At 45.0% G+C, this 20,000-nt stretch overlaps 1 protein-coding gene across 1 annotated transcript in view; it reads right to left on the reverse strand.

Moving 5' to 3' along the window:
• Positions 1-6: 6 nt before the first annotated feature.
• The window catches only part of KLHL4 (kelch like family member 4), a 46,537-nt gene continuing 26,543 nt past the window's right edge, over positions 7-20,000 (reverse strand). Inside the window, exons 3-12 of the mRNA XM_032227173.1 lie at positions 18,339-18,475; positions 16,829-17,025; positions 11,529-11,741; positions 10,673-10,859; positions 9,626-9,850; positions 6,964-7,126; positions 5,302-5,514; positions 1,819-1,990; positions 1,001-1,075; positions 7-179 (exon numbers count right to left, since the gene is read on the reverse strand). Of these exons, the coding sequence (XP_032083064.1) occupies positions 1,016-1,075; positions 1,819-1,990; positions 5,302-5,514; positions 6,964-7,126; positions 9,626-9,850; positions 10,673-10,859; positions 11,529-11,741; positions 16,829-17,025; positions 18,339-18,475 (1,567 nt within the window). The 3' untranslated portion in view covers positions 7-179; positions 1,001-1,015. The remainder of the gene's footprint in view (positions 180-1,000; positions 1,076-1,818; positions 1,991-5,301; positions 5,515-6,963; positions 7,127-9,625; positions 9,851-10,672; positions 10,860-11,528; positions 11,742-16,828; positions 17,026-18,338; positions 18,476-20,000) is intronic.

Here is a 20,000-nt window from a genome sequence, read left to right on the forward strand (position 1 = left end):
GCTTCTGGGGATAAGCTGGGAACAAATTTTCCAGCAATGAGGAGTTCAAAGTTCAGGATGTAAACTGGCCATCTACCTGTTTCTTCATGCCAAGTAGAAGGTATGCCACTCGCGTTGTATAGCACGTTGGCTGTGCCCGTCACAGAAATGGGATTGTCTTCAGGTAGATGCCTTGCTCTCTTTTTTAAAAGAAGAAGAAGAATGAAATAAAAGCACGCAATGTTCCCAGCGCTGCCCTCTGAACTGTGGTGTCCACCACCATAGAAGATGGAAGCAGGGCTGGGCTACTGGGGCTACGCAAGGGTTTGGGAGAACCTCTAGCTACGATTCTGTGGTGTTCAGAGAACCCCTAAATCCCACTCCTGGGTGGCCCCGCCCAGCCCTCCCCTCCCAGGAGTCCTGTTTTATGGCCTGTTTTAGATGCAGGTAAATGCAGGGCGTTGCGTGGAGGCTCGGGGTGGGTGAAAAATGGGCCTACTGGAAGTTTGGGAAGTTTAGCTCCAGAGGGCCTCTGGACACTGGGGAGGCCGTTTTTGCCCTCCCGGAGGCTCACAAAAAGCCTCTGGAGCTTGGGGAAGGCAAAAATGCCTCCCCGCCATGGTGCAGAATGCCAAGTAGGCCACACCCACTATGGCCACACCCACCCAGCAACTGGGCTGGGAGAACCCCTTGCTAAGGTTTTTGAAGCCCACCCCTGGATGGAACGCCCTGCAGAGAAAGAAAGTCTTTGGAATTTAAGAAATTGTTATTCCCATACTTTGATTTCCCATGAACACAGCCCTGTCGCTTCTTCTCATGAACGCAGCCCTGTCGCTTCTTCCCATTAAAGCAGCCCTGTCGTTTCTTCCCATTAACGCAGCCCTGTTGCTTCTTTCCATTAAGGCAGCCCTGTCGCTTCTTCCCATTAAGGCAGCCCTGTCGCTTCTTCCCATTAACACAGCCCTGTCGCTTCTTCCCACTAACGCAGCCCTGTTGCTGTGCTTGGCTATGTACTACTCACACCTGAAGACGTTCATCATGGAAGCTTCACAACTACCACACAGGCACCGGCTCTTCCGACATTGACCGGGACTTCCTGTAAAACAGAGAAGGCCTGGCTTAGATCGTTGTCTTTTAGCAAAATTCTATTTTATTTCATTCACGTATTTATTCGTACACTTTCAAACTGTTCTGACTCAGCTCCCCAAACACGACTGTCGTTGAAGCAATGATTCCTTTATTAGGAGCACCAGCAGTCCCAGCAAAAGGTTTTTCTCTCACCGCTAACAAGTCTGTCTGGCAGGGAAGATGAGTAGTTGTCTGCCACATCTACTCAGCTCCGTCCCCTGCCCTTGATCCCCAGAGCTAGGGTGGGGCTTTGCTAGCAGCAGTGGCTCTTCCTTCCCAAGGATCTACCCATAGATTTCCACTGCTCTCCTCTCCTCTGCCTTCTGTGCATTCGCATATCAGGCACTGGACCCAGCTGTTCCTCCTCTTCCTCATCAGCCATCTTCAGAGCTGGGGGCTGTTGACTCTCCATCTGAGGGCTGACGGATGGCCCAGGCTCTACCTCTGCCTCTGCCAGCTCCGTACCCTCACTGCTGACCCTGACTCCGACACTCCGATGCCTCCTCTGATTCGGCTGCTGCAGGGGCTGGCAGCCAAAAGGGCACAACACAAACTATTAAGTGGATAGGAGCTGAAGCAAGGAACAGGAGCACACCCCATCACTCAGTTCTCAAAGCCAGGCTGTCAACTTTAACCACCGAGCCACTGTGTCCACCGTGGCAGGGATACAACTAAGCAACCAGAGCAGAGATGCAGTAACTAAGAAGTTACCTCTGTCCATTCATTGTTCTGTGCATCGTAAGATTCTACTGTGTTCAAATAAGTGTGTCCATCGTAGCCCCCGACGGCGTACAATCTATCTCCGAGCGTACAAATCCCAACAGCATCGCGAGGAACACTCAAAGGTGCGACAGTGGTCCAAGTGTCGGTTTTGGGATCATACCTAAAACGTTGTGAGACAATGTGAACAGATGCTAACTGTTAGGAATATAATCTAACGGTTGGATTGGCAATATATAAATCATGTAACAATGTTGTACCTGTTTCTTTAAATCATACTGTAAAATGTGATTGGTTGCTGTTTTCCTCAATCGCCCATAAGAGGGAGCCAGAACGACTGTTAGCTCTCTGTTCCTTAGATGCTGGACTGATCTGATCTGAGTGTTTTTGGAAGCTGGCTGTTAGAAAGTGCCGTGAGCTATTGTAAGTTTTGCAACTGCTACCAAACTTTGAGTACTGAACTGATTATATGATACTGGACTATGTTATTTGGATTATCCCTTTACTGAAAGACATTGATGACTGACTGTCTTATCCGCGTATGACTTGGACTGTTTGATGGACTCTGATACCTCTATTTCCACGAAAGTAAAAGCCTACTTAAACTGCAGAGTCTCTGTATGCTGGTTTGTGTGTTCTCTAACACAACTCTCACAACGCTTCGCTCAACGTACTTGCTCTTCCAACGGGGAGCTTACCTAACACTAACAATAAAAGCATCTTCCACGAGAAGGACAATATCTTTGTTTTTATGGCTGTTACTAAAGTAAGATATCCATCCCCTTATTGTATTTTACTGCAGACATAAGCTATGCAGATTTTGCAAAGTATTTCAGATGCATTAGCTCATGGTTCGTGGCTGTAACTTTCCCATTGGCATTATTTTGATAGCTTGGCTTCAAAAGTCACAGAAGGGAATTTGATGAAAACAAGAACATTGCATCAGACAATCGTGATGGAAGTACTCCTCTGTTATTTTTTTTTCAAGTCTTCTAATGACCCTGTAATCCCTTGCATCATGATGGAATCAGAGCAACAGAACCGAGTTTTTTCCTGGCCAGATGCCCTTCCTGTTGCCAATGCGGAGTTTTGTTCAGCAGATATATTCTGATTGTGCCCAGACAGAGAAATATCTGCCACTAGCTAGGATTGAACTCGCAGCCTCCTGATAGTGAGGTGAAAGTTCCACCTCTTGGCCACCGTACCACCCAAGTGCTCCTCTGTTAAATGGGAGGTGATATTTAATTTTTTGATTAAATTTATCCAACACCCATCTCACAGTCCTGACATTGAAGTAAAGATAGTTTAGAAACGGGCTGTACGGGGAGAAAAAAAATGTTTACTGTCATTAGACAGTTTTAAAATCACAAAAGTATAAATCGGGTTATCCAGAGCACAGAAAATCCTCAATTTATAATTTTTGGGGACCAATATTTGAATTGCTAAGATTTAGGCTATATAAGTACATGAATAGAAACCTACCAGGGTTGTAGATTCACGTATGAAACTTTTAATAAAATAGAATAAAACAATGGCAAACTAATCCAGTACTTTCATCAGAAACCCAAATAAAAACTGTAGGACACAGATAGTCCTGTACTTATAGCAGTTCATTTAGCGACCATTCAAAGTCACTGGGAAATGTGACATATGACCATTTTTCACAGTCATGGCCTTTGTGATCTCCCCATGATCATGCAATCAAAACTCAAACTGCTTGGCAGTGGGTTCATACTTTTGAAGCCAGATTCACTTAACAACAGGGTTACTAGGCAAAACTCGCTTAACACATGTATCACTTAACGACAGGAATTTGTGGGTCAATTGTGGTCACAAATCCAGGACTCCCTGTACTTCTTTTTAATAACAGAGGAGAAAAAAAATAAGATAGCCAATTATTTCGTTTTCAACCACTAGAGGGATTGCTAGACTAATACCTTAGTCCTAGTCTAGAATGTGGTTAGTTATATTCTATGATGCGAAATGGCAAAAATTGGGTAGCAATATAAAATATTCCTTTGGCTACTTCTACTTTGAAAGACGTCCGATAAATGCCCAAGACCGTGCAGAAATCCCTTAGCGAACTGCTCTAAATCATAACCGCATTTAGCGATTTGGACGGGCTTAGCAATGACTCGCTCACGTCACTCGTTCATTTAATACGTTTGCATATTTTAATCATTCCCAATTTAGGAGTCGTTCTGAAACCTTGAAAGGAATCTGAGAACTTATTATAGCAAAGCCACTATTTAGAGTTAGCTAAAAACGACTTTTTTAAGGATAGGAGATAAAGGTACAGGTTCCCCTTGCACATATGTGCTAGTTTTTCCCAACTCTAGGAGGTGGTGTTCATCTCTGTTTCAAAGCTGAAGAGCCAGTGCTGTCCAAGGACATCTCCGTGGTCATGTGTCCAGCATGACTAAACTCCCAAGGCGCATGGAACGCTCTTACCTTCCCACCAAAGGTGATACCTATTTTTCTACTTGCATTTTTACATGCTTTCAAACTACTAGGTTGGCAGAAGCTGGGACAAGTAACAGGAACTCTCTCTGTTATGCGGGAGGGATTTGAACCGCTGAACTGCTAATCTTTCTGATCGACAAGCTCAACAGCCACTGAGCATTGCATATACATGTGTTGTGGCCCAGCAGGAGCTGTTGGAGCTGCCGATGGACTGTGATAGCTAGGAACCCTATGAGTCAGCTCTGGAAGATGTGGAGGACCCTGGGCAGGGTTCAGACTCTGAACAGGGACCAGAGAGGCTGGCTGGCCACCAGGAGGCACCTGAGGCATGGAGCAGTGGGGAAAGATCAAAGGGAGTTTGTCTCAGACGCCTAGCAACGAAGGGCGGAGAAACGGAGGCAGCAGTTACGGAGACAGACTCATAAAAGATAATCAAGCCCAGGTGGTTGTGGCTTGGCCCCTCCCAAGAGAGTATATAAGAAGAGACTTTGGGAGGAGCCCTTTTGCAGGACACAACTGTTCATAACAAGCTGGAGAAGCTCTTGTCTGCATTGTCTGTCAGATTCTGGGTTGCTGCCAAGTTCTTGCCTGTGAGTCGTATTTTGGGCTTTCAGCCACAAGATTGTAATTGCTGTAAATAAAAAGTGGCAAACTTCTAAGCCTGTGTCTGCATTAATAACCGGACGGAGGGGGGGGGTCAGAACATGTATCTATCTATCTATCTATCTATCTATCTATCTATCTATCTATCTATCTATCTATCTATCTATCTATCTATCTATCTATCCCTCTATCTATCTATCTATCTATCTATCTATCTATCTATCTATCTATAGGATAGTTTTTCTCATTTTCTATTCCTTTGAATGTTGCCCAGCTGGATCATGGCTTTATTAAACTGTAGATTTATTTAGACAATTAATAAGACCAGTATTGTTTGAGATCTAACAGATATGTCGCTTAGCCCAATCCCAATTCCCACATCTACATTTTTCGATCTTTAGCTCCTACCTTTCGACACAATCAGAAAGCCGAGAACAGTGATTTGAAGCAGGGGCATCGTGGCCTCCCACAGCATAGAGAAATCCATTGTAGGTTGCCACGCCAACCCCTCCTCGCCTTTTGGACATGGGGTTGCAGATGCTCCATTTGTTCGTGTGGGGATCAAAGCACTCCATGGATTTCAAGCAGGAGCTTCCATCGCGCCCCCCAACTGCGTACAACCTATGGTAATAAATCGCAGGAGGACAGCACAGATAAGAGTTAACTGTCGGAAAAGAGAAGGCAGAACTGGAGGCAGGATTAAATGAGTCATCAGCCTGGAATCTTTACGTTTCCACAAATGGCCTAACTCTTTTCACCCCTATATTGAACAATTTAATATTGAACTTTTTAGCTGAACAAATTATTGTGTGTAGGGTTGAGCAAAACATCTTCTGAACTGGAACTTAACATATGGTCCTGATAGTTTGCGCCTGATATGAGCAATAGACATATCATACAATAGACCTTCTTTTGATCTGGGATAGTCACAAATGGATGGAATTTCTGCTGGATATCAGAGAGGACTCAGCCTGCCCAGAAATGCCAACATTGAATTTAGTGCCAAAAGGTCTAATACTACTGAACCATAATGCCTTGTGTTCAATATTTATCTCAAACGTCCTGTCTCAATCATGGCCTCCTTTCCATAGTACGTAGATGACAACTGTATTTTTAAAGTTAGAGAAAAATTTGCTTTACGTTACAGGAGAACGGACATTCTGGGGTCAGTGAGGATCATGGATTTAACCTTCATGGATTAAAAAAAAAATTAGGTCTATAACATCAGATGTAAAAATCAAGGTTGGATTCCCTTCCTGCTTTCTTAAACTCAAAACCTCCCAGTTCTCCAGACTGGTTTGGACTGAAGTGGGAAAAATCCTCTAATCACGGATGGGCTTCAAAAATTTTAGCAAGTGGTTCTCTGCCCGGTTGCTGGGTGGGCGTGGCCTGCTCAGCCTCCTGCAACATGGTGGGGGAGCGTTTTTGCCCTCCCCAGGCTCCAGAGGCTTTCTGCAAGCTTCCGGGAGGGCAAAAATGGCCTCCCCTGGGCTCCAGAGGCCATCCCGGAGGCTGGAAACGAGCCCATTTCTGGAGCTTTTGGGAGGCCCATTTTTTGCTCTCCCAAAGCCTCCACGAGGGCCTTGCACTTACCTGGCATGATGAAAGGGGCCGTGTGGAGACTCCTGGGAGAAAAGAAGTTGGATGGGTGTGGCCAGCCAGTCCTTGGAACTACCAGTTCGGCAAACTAGATGTAAAATTAATATCTGGTTTGCCCATACCAGTCCAAACCCGCTGAATCCTACCCCTGCTTCAATCCAGAAGAGCCAAAACTCTTCTACCCTTTCTACATCATTGATGGAACAAGAAAGGAGTACTTTAGTGAACTACTCGCTGTTTTACACAAAGGAAAGGAGAGATTTAGAAGAAAGAGTACAGAAGAGATCTAAGCATCTCCTTGGCCAATAGGAGTTTGCTCCATTTCACCTTTAGGAGTGCTTCACCAGATTAATAAGCCCAATGAGGAAAAGATGTCTTAGTAGGTGGGGGGGGGGAGAACTGCTTCAAGGGATATTAAACATAAGAACAGCCTATGCATTGGTGATTAAAGAGAAAACTCGCCACACATACTTGCTATTCAAGGCCGCAACTCCCACAGTACTCCTTGGAGTTGACATGCTCGCCACATAATTCCACTGCCGAGCCTGAGGGTCCCATCGTTCAACTGTGTTTAGATAACTCCATCCATCATGGCCCCCAACAGCATACATGGGTCCTTCAAGCATTGCCACCCCTTAGGATGAAACGTTCATGACAGGTCAATAGATAACATTGGGTTTGGAAAAGCAGTGAACATTTCTTTAATATCTTTGCGGCCTTCATTGCCCACCAAGAAGTCTACAATACTTGTAGACGTGTGCCTAGAAAGCATCTCAACTATTAGCCAGTTCCAAAGTCAAAAATCTTCATTATTTGTCTGGCCAGTCACCGATGCCAGATGTAGTTTAGTCATTTTTTAGTCATTTATTTGACATTTATAGGCCGCCCTTTTCCCTGAGGGGACTCAGGGTGGCTTACAATTTGTAGGAAGGGAGTGCAAGACAAAACACAAAAAGAAAATGTGGAATATAATAAAATAAAACAATAAAACACAACATTCATTCAACATTCGGGTGGGGCGAGATTAGGGTCTTATCCCCAGGCCTGACGGGATAGCCAGATCTTGAGGGCTGTGCGGAAGGTCTGGACGGTGGTGAGGGTATGAATCTCCATGGGGAGATCGTTCCAAAGCGTCGGAGCTGCTATTGAGAAGGCTCTCCTCCGCGTAGTCGCCAGTCGGCACTGACTGGCGGATGGAATTCGGAGGAGGCCTACCCTATGCGATCTGATGGGACAAAGGGAGGCAATTGGCAGAAGGCGGTCTCTCAAATAGTCAGATCCACTACCATGGAGGGCTTTATGAATGGTAAGTAGCACCTTGAAGCGCACCCGGAGATCAACAGGTAGCCAGCGCAGCTCACGGAGGATCGGTGTTATGTGGGCGAACCGAGGTGCGCCCACGATCACTCGCGCGGCAGCATTCTGGACTAGCTGAAGTCGCCGGATGCTCTTCAAGGGCAGCCCCATGTAGAGCCCCATGTAGTTCTCACGTGGTCCATTAAAAAAACAAAAAGTAATTTGACCTTCCACCCAAAAGGAGGAATCGATACCATGAGGTGGTAAGGATAAGAAAAACAAGGAGGAATGGATCGCCTTTTTACAAGGAGGATAACTCTCGGAGCACTTCAGTTATTAAATTATTTGGGTGATAGCTCCCTGACTTTCTTCCGTAAATATTATGAATTCTTGTTGAGTTCTGGTTTTTTTTCATCAGCTTATCTCAGTACATTCAGGCCTGCTTGAATAGCTGAAGCTTACACCAGATCAGAAGTTAGAATCTTAACCTTGATTGCTGTCTGTCTGTCTGTCTCTCTCTCTGTCTCTCTCTCTTTGTCTCTGTCTCTGTCTCTGTGTGTGTGTGTCTTTCTCTCTCTTTTTCTGTTTCTCTCTCTCTCTCTCTCTCTCTTTTTCTGTTTCTCTCTCTCTCTCTGTCTCTGTGTGTCTGTCTCCCTCTCTCTCACACAAACGCACACACACAGATTCCATATTTATGCAGTTCATTATGGGAAACGCAATGAATTTCTGCAGGTACTCCTTGATTTATGACCTCAGTTGGGAACCAGAACTTCCATTATTAAGTAAGGCAGTTATTAAATGAATCACGCTTGATTTTACGACCTTTTTTGCCATGGTCGTTAAGTAAATCCTGTGGTTGTTAAGTGAATCGCATGGATTCCCTTAGCAAATCCAGAAGAGAAGAGCAACAAAGGTGATTAGGGGACTGGAGGCTAAAACATATGAAGAACGGTTGCAGGAACTGGGTATGTCTAGTTTAAGAGAAAGAAGGACTATGGGAGACATGATAGCAGTGTTCCAATATCTCAGGGGTTGCCACAAAGAAGAGGGAGTCAAACTATTCTCCAAGCCACCTGAGGGTAGGACAAGAAGCAATGGGTGGAAACTAATCAAGGAGAGAAGCAACTTAGAACTGAGGAGAAATTTCCTGACAGAACAATTAAATCAGTGGAACAGCTTGCCTCCAGAAGTTGTGAATGCTCCAACACTGGAAGCCTTTAAGAAGATGTTGGATAGCCATCTGTCTGAAATGGTATAGGGTTTCCTGCCTAGGCAGGGGGTTGGACTAGAAGACCTCCAAGGTCCCTTCCAACTCTGCTATTGTATTGTAAATCCAGTTTGACTTGTCGGAAGCTGATTGGGAAGGTTGCAAATGATGATCGGGTGACCCAGGATGTTACAACCATCTTAAATAGATGCCAGTTCCCAATTGCTCATTTTTTTTATCATGTGACCCAAAGGAAGCTGCAATAGTCATAAGTATGAAGACCACATTTTTTCAGGGTCGTAATTTTGACCACTAAATGAATTGCAATAGCACTTGGACTTGTATACTGCTTCACAGTGATTTACAACCCTCTCTAAGCGGTTTACAGAGTCAGCCTCTTGCCCCCAAACAATGTGGGCCCTCATTTGACCCACCTCAGAAGGGTGGAAGGCTGAGTCAACCTGGAGCCTGGTGAGATTTGAACTGCCAAATTGCAGGCAGCCGGCAATCAGCAGAAGTAGCCTGCAGTACTGCACTCTGACCACTGCGCCACTTAATAGTTGCAAGTGGAGATCTACCTGCGTATATCTCACTATACTTCTCCATGAATCCCAGTTCTGCCCATCCTACCTAAGCCGTGCCTATGGGTTGACATTGGGGGCATCACAGTCCAGACTTTCGTTATCGGGTTGAAACATTCAACGGTATTGGATGTCCTCAAGCCGTCTCTTCCTCCCACCACGTAGAGCTTGTTGTCGATCACCGCAACTCCAAACTGCAGCCGCCTTCCACTCATCGTCCCAATTTGTATCCAGCTGTTGGTTCTCAAGTCATATTTCTCAATGGTGGTGGTGCCTGTTGGAAACGCAAATGGAAAAGTAGCACCCCCCAAAAAGGGAAATCATGTTCCTACGATGATTCCTTAATCAACTGATTTAATTTTAATGGATTCATCATTAAAAGAATAATGCATTATTTTAATCTGCATATACAGGTGGTCCTTGAGTGGTGTGGTGGCCTAAAAGTGGAGCTCTCACCTCTCTCTCTCCCTCCCTTCCCTCTCCCTCCCCCTCCTTCTCTCTCTCTCTATCCCTCTTTCTCTCTTTCTGTCCTTCTCTCTCTCCCTCCCTCTTTCTCTCTCTCTCCCTTCTTCTCTCTCCCTTCTTCATCTCTCTCTCCATCCTCTCTCTCTGTCCCTCCTTCTCTCTCTCTTTCTCTCCTCTCTCTCCATTCTCTCTCTGTTCCTCCTTCTCCCTCTCTCTGTCCTTCTTTCTCTCCCTCCCTCCCTCTATCTCTCTCCCTCCCTTCTTCTTCTCTCTTCCTTCTTCTTCTCTCTCTCTCCATCCTCTCTCTCTGTCCCTCCTTCTCTCTCTCTTGTTCTCTCCTCTCTCTCTCTCCCTCCTTTTTTCTCTCGCTCCTTCTCTATCTCTCTCTCTGTCCCTCTTTCTCTCCCTCCTTCCTTCTCTCTCTCTCCCTTCTTCTCCGTCCCTCCTTCTCTCTCTCCTCTCTCCCTCTATCTCTTTTCTTCCTCCTCCCCTTCTCCTTCCTCCTCCTCCTCATCTTCCCAATCCCACGTTTTATACAATTGGTCAGTGATATTATAGCAGTGAAATAATTTATCCTGATCTGAGCTCCATATAATCTTAGAAGCTGCTTCATCAAATCAGTGGGCTTTACCTTTCGTGGCATCCATGCCTCCCACAGCATAAAGAGAACCAACAGTGGACTTCCTGGGCTTTGTCCGAGGACTCTGCATCATGGATCTCCTTTCCGGTAAAAGGTGGTACTTCATGGCTTCCATTAAGAGCTTCTGGCACTGAAGATCAGTTGTGAACATGGGGCTGTTTTCCAGATCAGCTAAAAGCTGAGGCAAACATAATCTGATTATTCCTACTGAAAGAATTAGGAATTCATTTCTATCAGCAATTCCTTATTAACACTATTATTAATCTTCCAAAGTTAACTAGACTAGGAAACAGGTTATGCAGCTAATGTGCATGTCCACCAGACAAGATAAATATGATCTTTTGCACCTGTTCAATGTTGCACTCATTTGCACCATGATTAAGTCTATCGCCCTTGCTATTGGTTGCCCTCTTCTCTTTCCTTCCCCCTTTTCCAGTATAAGAACCTATTCAGAGAATATTCCTAGTGTACCACCTCGAACCTATCAGGGTTTGTTGCCTAAATTTACACACCGATAACTGATTCAGCTGGATTTAATTAACTTCTTTGTATACATAAGAATAGATGAATAAATGTACAATACCAACAGGTGGTTCTTCCAAGTAAACACAAGGCAGGAGAGTTACAAGCAAACATAAGCAAGTTAGTTTCATTTCAGCAGACAAGCCCAGACAGACTGCTAGTTTACTTCTCAGAGCAGCAGACTGCTTAAGTTTCTGTTTCAACTCTCTGCACAGATTCAGATTCTGTTTAAGCTCCTATTAGCTGACTTCATTGCTATGCCTATTCATTGGCTGACCTTGCTCCCATGTCTCTCCCAGTCATGAATATTTTAACAGAAACCTACCTCCGGAGAAAGAAGGGGCAACCTTATATAAGACAGAAGCATCCCGAGATCCTGTTGCCGATTGTCCAAATCATGCTGAACCCATGTCATTAATGCCTTGAAGATGGATTCTTCATCTGGGACATTAATATCGTCATTGGAAAGCAGCTTAGCAATTTCGCCAGCGGGAAGTAACACAAATTCTTGGTTTTTTATGACTTCGGTGAAATGTTCCTTAAGAAGACAACAAAGAAAAGGTATTTAAACGCCATTAAAAAAATACAACCACTTAGAAAAATCACAATGGCTTATAAGAGATATTCTCACTTTCTCCCCTCAGTAAGGTTCTTCCAAAATACTGCTGGATAAAATGAGATGTGTTCTTAATTTAAAAATACAGAATAACAGAGTTGGAAAGGACTTCGGGTCTTCGAGTCTGGTTATCACCTTTAAAGCCCTACATGGCTTAGGACCTGGATATCTTTGAGACCGTCTTCTGCCGCACACCTCCCTAAGACCGATAAGATCGCACAGGATGAGCCTTCTCCGGGTGCCATCAGCTGGACATTGCAGGCTGGCGATGCCTCGGAGTAGGGCCTTCTCTGTTGCCGCTCCGGCCCTATGGAATGAGCTACCCCCAGAGATCCGGACCCTACCCACTCTCATGGCCTTCCGAAAAGCTATTAAGACCTGGCTATTCCGGCAGGCCTGGGGCTGTTGACCTCTGGATTGAGGTCCAGCCCCGCTTAGATTGGGTGCATGTTGTGTCTTTTTAAATTTGTCGTGTTTTATCTGTTTGTAATTTCTTTTAATTTCTGTTGCTGTAAGCCGCCCGGAGTCCTCCGGGATTGGGCGGCCTATAAATTTAATAAACAGTTAAACAGTTAAACCTGCTTAAGCAGGAGACCCTAAACCATTCCTGGTGAACCTTTTGGCACTGAGTGCTGAAACGGGAGTACGTGTGCATGTGCCAGAAACTGGAAGAGCAGACGCCCGGCGTGCATGTGGGTGCCCGGAAGATGATCTTCTGGAAGTGGTGTGGTGGCCTAAAGCTGGAACTCTCGCCTCATAGTCAGGAAGCTGTGAGTTCGATTCTAGGTAGCGGCAGATATTTCTCTCTCTGGGCATAATGAGAATATATCTGCTGAATAAAACTCCACACTGGTGACAGGGAAGGGCATCCGGCCATTAAACAGTCTGCTAGCTCCATTCAGTTGCCCAGACTCCACCCCTCAAGGGATTATGGGAGTCGTTAAAAATGATGATGACAGTCAGAAATTACTCCTTAGTTCTAGGTTGGATCTTGTGGGTGCCCGGAAGATGATCTTCTGGAAGTGGTGTGGTGGCCTAAAGCTGGAGCTCTCGCCTCATAGTCAGGAAGCTGTGAGTTCGATTCTAGGTAGCGGCAGATATTTCTCTCTCTGGGCATAATGAGAATATATCTGCTGAACAAAACTCCACACTGGTGACAGGGAAGGGCATCCGGCCATTAAACAGTCTGCTAGCTCCATTCAGTTGCCCAGACTCCACCCCTCAAGGGATTATGGGAGTCGTTAAAAATGATGATGACTGTCAGAAATTACTCCTTAGTTCTAGGTTGGATCTTTCATTGATAAATTTCCATGCATTGCTTCTTGTCTTGTCCCCAGGTGTTTGGGAAAAGGAGCCTCTTTTGGTTTCTCTTTAGAAATATTAGTTTCCTAACCTTTCGATCCATAGTTAACTGTCCTGACCCCCCCTTCTCCATCCAGGAACGAATGTTGAAACCAACGTAAATAAGAATACTTTTAATCAGTCCAGACTCTTGTTGGCTGCAAGGCCAAAATAAACAAAGAGATAAGCACTCTGGCAGCAAGTCCTACAAACCTTGGCAGCAATGCAAACAAACTCTCACAGCGAACCACTTCTCCAAGTTGGTTTCTCTGAATCGTGAACGTTGACTCCTGCAAAAGAGCGTGGCACAAGCAGTCTCTTTTATAATCAGGAGAGGATCTTAATGAGCATCAGCTGAGCATCAGTTGTTCTTTCCGCCAAGTAGCCCTTCGACGGCGTGCATCCTGAAACAACTCACAAGTGTTTTCTTGATCACTCCCTCTGATCCAAGGCTCTGGCGCCACCTGGTGGCCAAACAGTCTCTCCTCGCCCAGCTCGGAGTCGGCACCCTATCCAGAGTCCTCCACCTCCTCCAGGGCCGACTCATAAGACCCCTCGCTGTCGGAGTCTGGCGGCAGTTCCATCGGTTCCTGCCAGGCCACAACAGTTAACTTAAGAAAAGGGCCGTCCCTTAGTCTTTCTTTTATAGAATTTCAGTGCTAACAGCGTGAATTCATAATATAGTCTAGGTAAAGGTAAAGGTTCCCCTCGCACATATGTGCTACTCATTCCTTTTTTAAAAAAATATTTTTTTTTATTTTTAAAACCAACAAAAACAAAACAACACATATAAAAAACTTTCCTCAAGCATGTGGTTTGGTTACAAACTTTTGTGCATCAGTTTTTACAATTAAAAATAAGATCACTGGTTATCCATCAAACATAACTAAATACATCATTATAACTGAGCATTATGTGTTCAGGTTACCATTAATATTGATCATCCATAGCAGAGGTGGGTTCCTACCAGTTCGCACCTATTTGGAAGAACCGGTTCGTCAAATCTACCGAACCGGTTAGAAGAGGTTCCACCAGTGGACCCGGAAAGCAGGCCACACCTACAGAAGAGGTTCCAAACTTTTTTGAAACCCACCACTGGTCCTTGGATATCATTATTCTACACTATCATGCTCATATTTATAAAACTCAGTGCCTCTGTGAAAGGTAAGGATGACTACTGCGTTTGTGGTGCAATCAGAACATTGCGTGTGTTGAAGTTGTTTTAACGCAAACCAAAGATGCCTTTTAAAAAACAAGTTTACACCATATTCTTATGCATGCCAGTGCTGTGTGTGAGGTAATTTAAGGTGGTTCTGACAAGTGTCGTCGGCATCTTCATATCTGGTCACATGGGCAGCAAGCCACTCCCATCCGGTCACATGGGTGGCAAGCCACTCCCACAAAGGAGGCCACACCCACAGAGTAGTTTTGAACAATTTTTGAAACCCACCACTGATCCATAGAGTATACAATACTTATAGTGTAATATATTCAACTCCAGAAATAGTTTTCCATTGCTAATCCAAGTAGTTATTGAACATTTCAATTCATATATGTGTCAATTATTCATTACATCATCATTAGTCCATTTAACATATAAAAATCTTACCAGTATTACATGGTCAATGCTTACAATTATACATAGGATTCAAATCATCCCATTTTTGTATATTGAATATCTTATTGTCTTTTGTATATTATATGATCAAACACTCTATTTCATAGCAAAAAAAAAGACTTTCATAACAATGACTATAACTTTCTAGTAGTACATTAATAAACAATTTCATTTCCAGGTTTTTTTATGTGTGCTAGTCATTCCTGACTCTAGGGGGCGGTGCTCATCTCTGTTTCAAAGCCAAAGAGCCAGCGCTGTCCGAAGAGTCTCTGTGGTCATGTGGCTGGCATGACTAAATGCCGAAGGCGCAGGGAATGCTGCTACCTTCCCACCAAAGTTGTTTCCTATTTTTCTACTTGCATTTTTACCTGCTTTCAAACTTCTAGGTTGGCAGAAGCTGGGATGAGTCATGGGAGCTCACTCCATTGTGCGGTGCTAAGGATTCAAACCGCCAAACTGCAGACCTTTTTGATCGACATCCTCAGCATCTTAGCCACTGAGTCACCACGTCCATCTTCTATATAGTATAGTGTTAGGGCCCTTATGAGTCGGCCTTGGAGGAGATGGAGGACCCTGGACAGGGTGTCGACTCCGAGCAGGGCGAGGAGAGACTGGTTGGCCACCAGGTGGTGGCAGAGCATTGGATCAGAGGGAGTGTTCAGGAAAGCACTTGTGAGTTGTTTCAGGATGCACCCCGTCGAAGGGTTACTTGACGGAAGGAACAACTGCGTAATTGTAGGAGATGATTGTGCTTAGCTGATGCTGATTAAGATCCTCTCCTGATTATAAAAGGGACTGTTTGTGCCACGTGGTTACAGGAGTCAATGTTCTCATTCACGTTCACGAATTAAGAGAAACCAACTTGGAGAAGTAGGTTTGCTGTGAGAAGCCTGTTTGCAGTGCTACGTAGGTTTATAGGACTTTTTGCCAGAGTGATTATCTCTTTGTTTATTTTGGGCTTGCAGCCAACAAGAGTCTGAACTGATTAAAACATTTTTTCATACGTCTGTTTTGGCTTTTGTTCCTGGATGGAGAAGGGGGGAGTCAGAACAGTATAGTATAGCCTTTATTTTTTATATAAAAAGAAAAGATGCAGGGGTATCTGCTTGTTAAGGCAGCGGCTTGCTAGCAGCTGTTGATCCTGTACCTCCACTTGCTGACTATGCAGTTTCTTTTTAAAAAATGCAAGAAAAGGCCCTTTGGTGGGAGTGACAAAAGAGGTGATGGCCCCACACCTTCCTGCCCTTCGCGGTTTTTTTTTTTTTTTTTTTTAAAGGAGCCAGAGAAGAATTGTTGCAAACTTCAAAAATAGCACTGGTTGTTTATGGGAAGTGATTTTATCTGGGGAAGCCAGCAGGAAACGTTTAAGAGTCCAGATCTGTAGTAAAAGTTTTAAAGAGAAATGGAAACCTCTTGTTGGAGTCTTTGAGCTTTGGGTAACATCTGAACCTGTTTGCTTCTGGCCCAGCCTCTCTTTTCCAATATCTAAGGGGCAGCCACAAAGAAGTTTAGTTTTAATTTCTAGTTGAATGAAAAGAAGGACAAGGGGAGACATGATAGCAGTGTTCCAATATCTAAGGGGCAGCCACAAAGAAGTTTAGTTTTAATTTCTAGTTGAATGAAAAGAAGGACCAGGGGAGACATGATAGCAGTGTTCCAATATCTCAGGGACTGCCACAAAGAAGGGGGAGTCAAGCTATTCTCCAAAGCACCTTGAGGTCAGGATAAGAAGCAATGGGTGGAAACTAACCAAGGAGAGGAGCAACCTGGCACTTAGGAGAAGTTTCTTGACAGTAACAATAATTAATCAGTGGAACGACTTGCCTCCAGAAGTTATGAGTGTTCCAACACTGGAAGATTTTAAAGAGAAAGCAATCGTCTGAAATGGTATAGGGTTTCCTGCCTGAACAAGGGTTGGATTAGAAGACCTCCAAGGTCCCTTCCAACTATGCTATTCTGTTATTCTTCTCTTCTTATTCCTCTTCCAACACAGCCCTCAGCACAATGCCTTGTCAAGCAACGAACATGGGGACTGAGTTACCATTCTTACCATAGTGTAGACATGGGCCACTTGTAAGAGTTTTGTGCATCCTTGAGCATCTCCAAAGGAACGGATTCCCAAGCAGTTTGAAGGGTGAAGTTGCTTCATGAGAAAATTGCAGCAGACCTCAATGACTGGTGAAAGTTGCAGAAGACACGCTGCAGCCAACAAGCTCTCAATGGTGTCTTCTTTGAGCTCCAGCATTCCTGGGTTGTTCGAAAGAAAGAAAGAAAGAAAGAAAGAAAGAAGGGAGGGAGGGAGGGAGGGAGGGAGGGAGGGAGAATGAAGGAAGGAAGGAAGGGGAGGGAAGGAGGGAGAAGGAGGGAGGGAAGAAGAAGGAAGGAAGGAAGAAGAAAGAAGGAGGGAGGGAGAGAAAGAAAGGAAGAAAGAAAGAAAAAAGGAAGGAAGAAGGGAGGGAGTAAGAAGGAAGGAAGGCAGGAAGGAAGGAAGAAGAAAGAAGGAGGGAGGGAGAAAAAGAGGGAGGAGAAAGAAAGAAGGGAGGAATGAAGAAGAAAGAAGGAGGAAGGAGAAAGAAGGAAGGAGAAAGAAAGAAAGAAAGAAAGAAAGAAAGAAAGAAAGAAAGGGGGAGGGAGGGAGGGAGGAATGAAAGAAGGAGGGAAGGAAGAGCATGAGAAAATGAAAAACATTTTTAAAAAAAGGTCTTGAGAAGTATGGAAGGTCCTGAGTTATGGGGAATAGTTTGGAAATCCGTGTCTAACTTACATGGTGTTCTTAATCAGATCAACAATATTTGCCCAGCCAGCTAAGCTTGGTTTGTGCAATCTTGACAAAACCATTAATGCATTTTTTTTAGCAATCTTTCTAAATCCATTTACCCTGTTGTGACCTCCAGTATTAAGCCAACAACTCTATTTGATGTGTCAAATATTTACTGAATGGGTATCTGGCTCATCCTGGCTGATTGACCAAAGCTAAGCTATGTCAACTTTGGAATTTCTTGGTTTGGGTTTTTGAGCTTCATGTGAAGACCGTTTGTGAAGCCAACTAGATCAAGTAGGGTGAAGATCTTCCTTAAAACATGCTTAGTCGAGAAGGTTCCTAGGGGAATGATTGCACAGTGAAGGTAGAACATACAAACTCCCTTCTTTTATAAGAACTCTGCTTCCTGCCCAAAAGAATTCCATCAAATTATTGTTGGTTTGTTTTTAACAAGAAGAATAATGCCCCAGGATAATGTTGTAGGATCCAATCTAGGTCAGTCATCAGGATGAGAAGTCTAATCTTCCAAGCTTTCGAATTGTGTCGTGGACATCCTGTGTCTGCTTAGAGGTACACAGTCCACCAGAGAGATGTTCCCTGAGGATGGGCTCCAGCATGAGTCAGAAGACTAAACTTCTGGTCTCGGTGACTGACCCAGAACAACAGTTCTTCTGCCAACAAATTAAGTGACAAAATGAGGAGGTGATGGGGGGAAAATGCAGGGAAATGTTTGGCTTCATACCCTTCTAAACAAGGACATGTGGGGATGACTGCCTATGGAAGCTAGCTGAGAACTTACCTGTGTAGGCATAGAGCACAAGGTCCTTCAGGGCATCCGGATCGACACCTTCCATTTTGACTTCCTCTTGTTTTGCTTCGCGGACGTCGTTGGTGAACATTGCCGCGAAATAATCAGACACGGCACTCAGAACCAGCCTGATCCCAAAAGAAAAAGAAAGAAATGGTAAGAGCTATAGTGGCGCAGTGGTTAGAATGCAGTATTTCAGGCCAACTCTGCCAACTGTCAACAGTTCGATCTTGACCGGCTCAAAGTCGACTCAGCCTTCTATCTTTCCGAGGTCAGTAAAGTGAGGACCCAGATAGTTGGGGGCAATATGCTGATCCTGTAAACAGCTTAGAGAGGGCTGTAAAGCACTGTGACGTGGGATAAAAGCTGAAATGCTATTTCTATCTGCTCTTGATACTGCCGGAAGCATACATTTTCATCCATCCATCCTATCATCCATCCAGTCATCGAGGCAGAAAAGCAGGCAGGCAGCCAGCCAGCCACCCACACAACCACCAACCCATCAATCCAAACATCCATCCAATCATCCAAACATCCAGGGAACCTGGCTGGCAGGCTTGCTGGAAGAGAGGCAGGCTGGAAACCAACCACCCATCCATTCAATCATCAATCCAATCATCCAATCATCCAGGCAGGCAGGCAGGCAGCCAGCCACCCACACAACCACCAACCCATCAATCCAAACATCCATCCAATCATCCAAACATCCAGGGAACCTGGCTGGCAGGCTTGCTGGAAGAGAGGCAGGCTGGAAACCAACCACCCATCCATTCAATCATCAATCCAATCATCCAATCATCCAGGCAGGCAGGCAGGCAGCCACCCACCCATCCATGCTATCATCCATCCAATCATCCAGGTAGGCAGGCAGGAAGACAGACAGGCAGACACCCACCCACCCACCAAGCAACCCATCCACCCAAACATCCAGGCAAACAGGCAGGCAGGCTTGCTGGAAGGCAGGCAGGCAGGTAACAACCCATCCATCCTTCCAATCATCCATCAAATTATCCAATTATCCAATCACCCAATCATCCAGGCTTGCAGGCAGGCAGGCAGACACCCATCCATCCTATCATCCATCCAATCAAAAGGCAGGTAAGCAGAAAGAAAGGCAGGCAGACACCCACCCACACAACCATCCATTCAATCATCCAAACATCCAGGAAAACCAGTAGACAGGCTTGCCGGAAGACAGGTAGGCAGGAAACAACCCATCCATCCTTCCAATCATCCATCCAATTATCCAATCATGCAGGCTTGCAGGCAGGCAGGCAGGCAGCCACCCATCCATCCTATCATCCATCCAACCAAAAGGCAGGAAGGCAGAAAGAATCGCAGCCACCCACCCACCAACTCACCCACCAACCCAACCACCCATCCATCCATCCAATCATCCATCCAATCATCCAATTATCCAATCATCCAATCATCCAGGCTTGCAGGCAGCCACCCATCCATCCTATCATCCATCCAACCATCCCAACATCCAGGCAAACAGGCAGGAAGACTCCGCCTTTCCAAGGTCAGTAAAACGAGGACCCAGATAGTTGAGGGCAATATGCTGATTCCATAAACCGCTTAGAGAGGGCTGTAAAGCACTGTGACGTGGGATAAAAGCTGAAATGCTATTTCTGTCTGCTCTTGATACTG

The sequence above is a fragment of the Thamnophis elegans genome, chromosome 12 (genome assembly GCF_009769535.1).
Source record: "Thamnophis elegans isolate rThaEle1 chromosome 12, rThaEle1.pri, whole genome shotgun sequence".
Taxonomy (NCBI): Eukaryota; Metazoa; Chordata; class Lepidosauria; order Squamata; family Colubridae; genus Thamnophis; species Thamnophis elegans.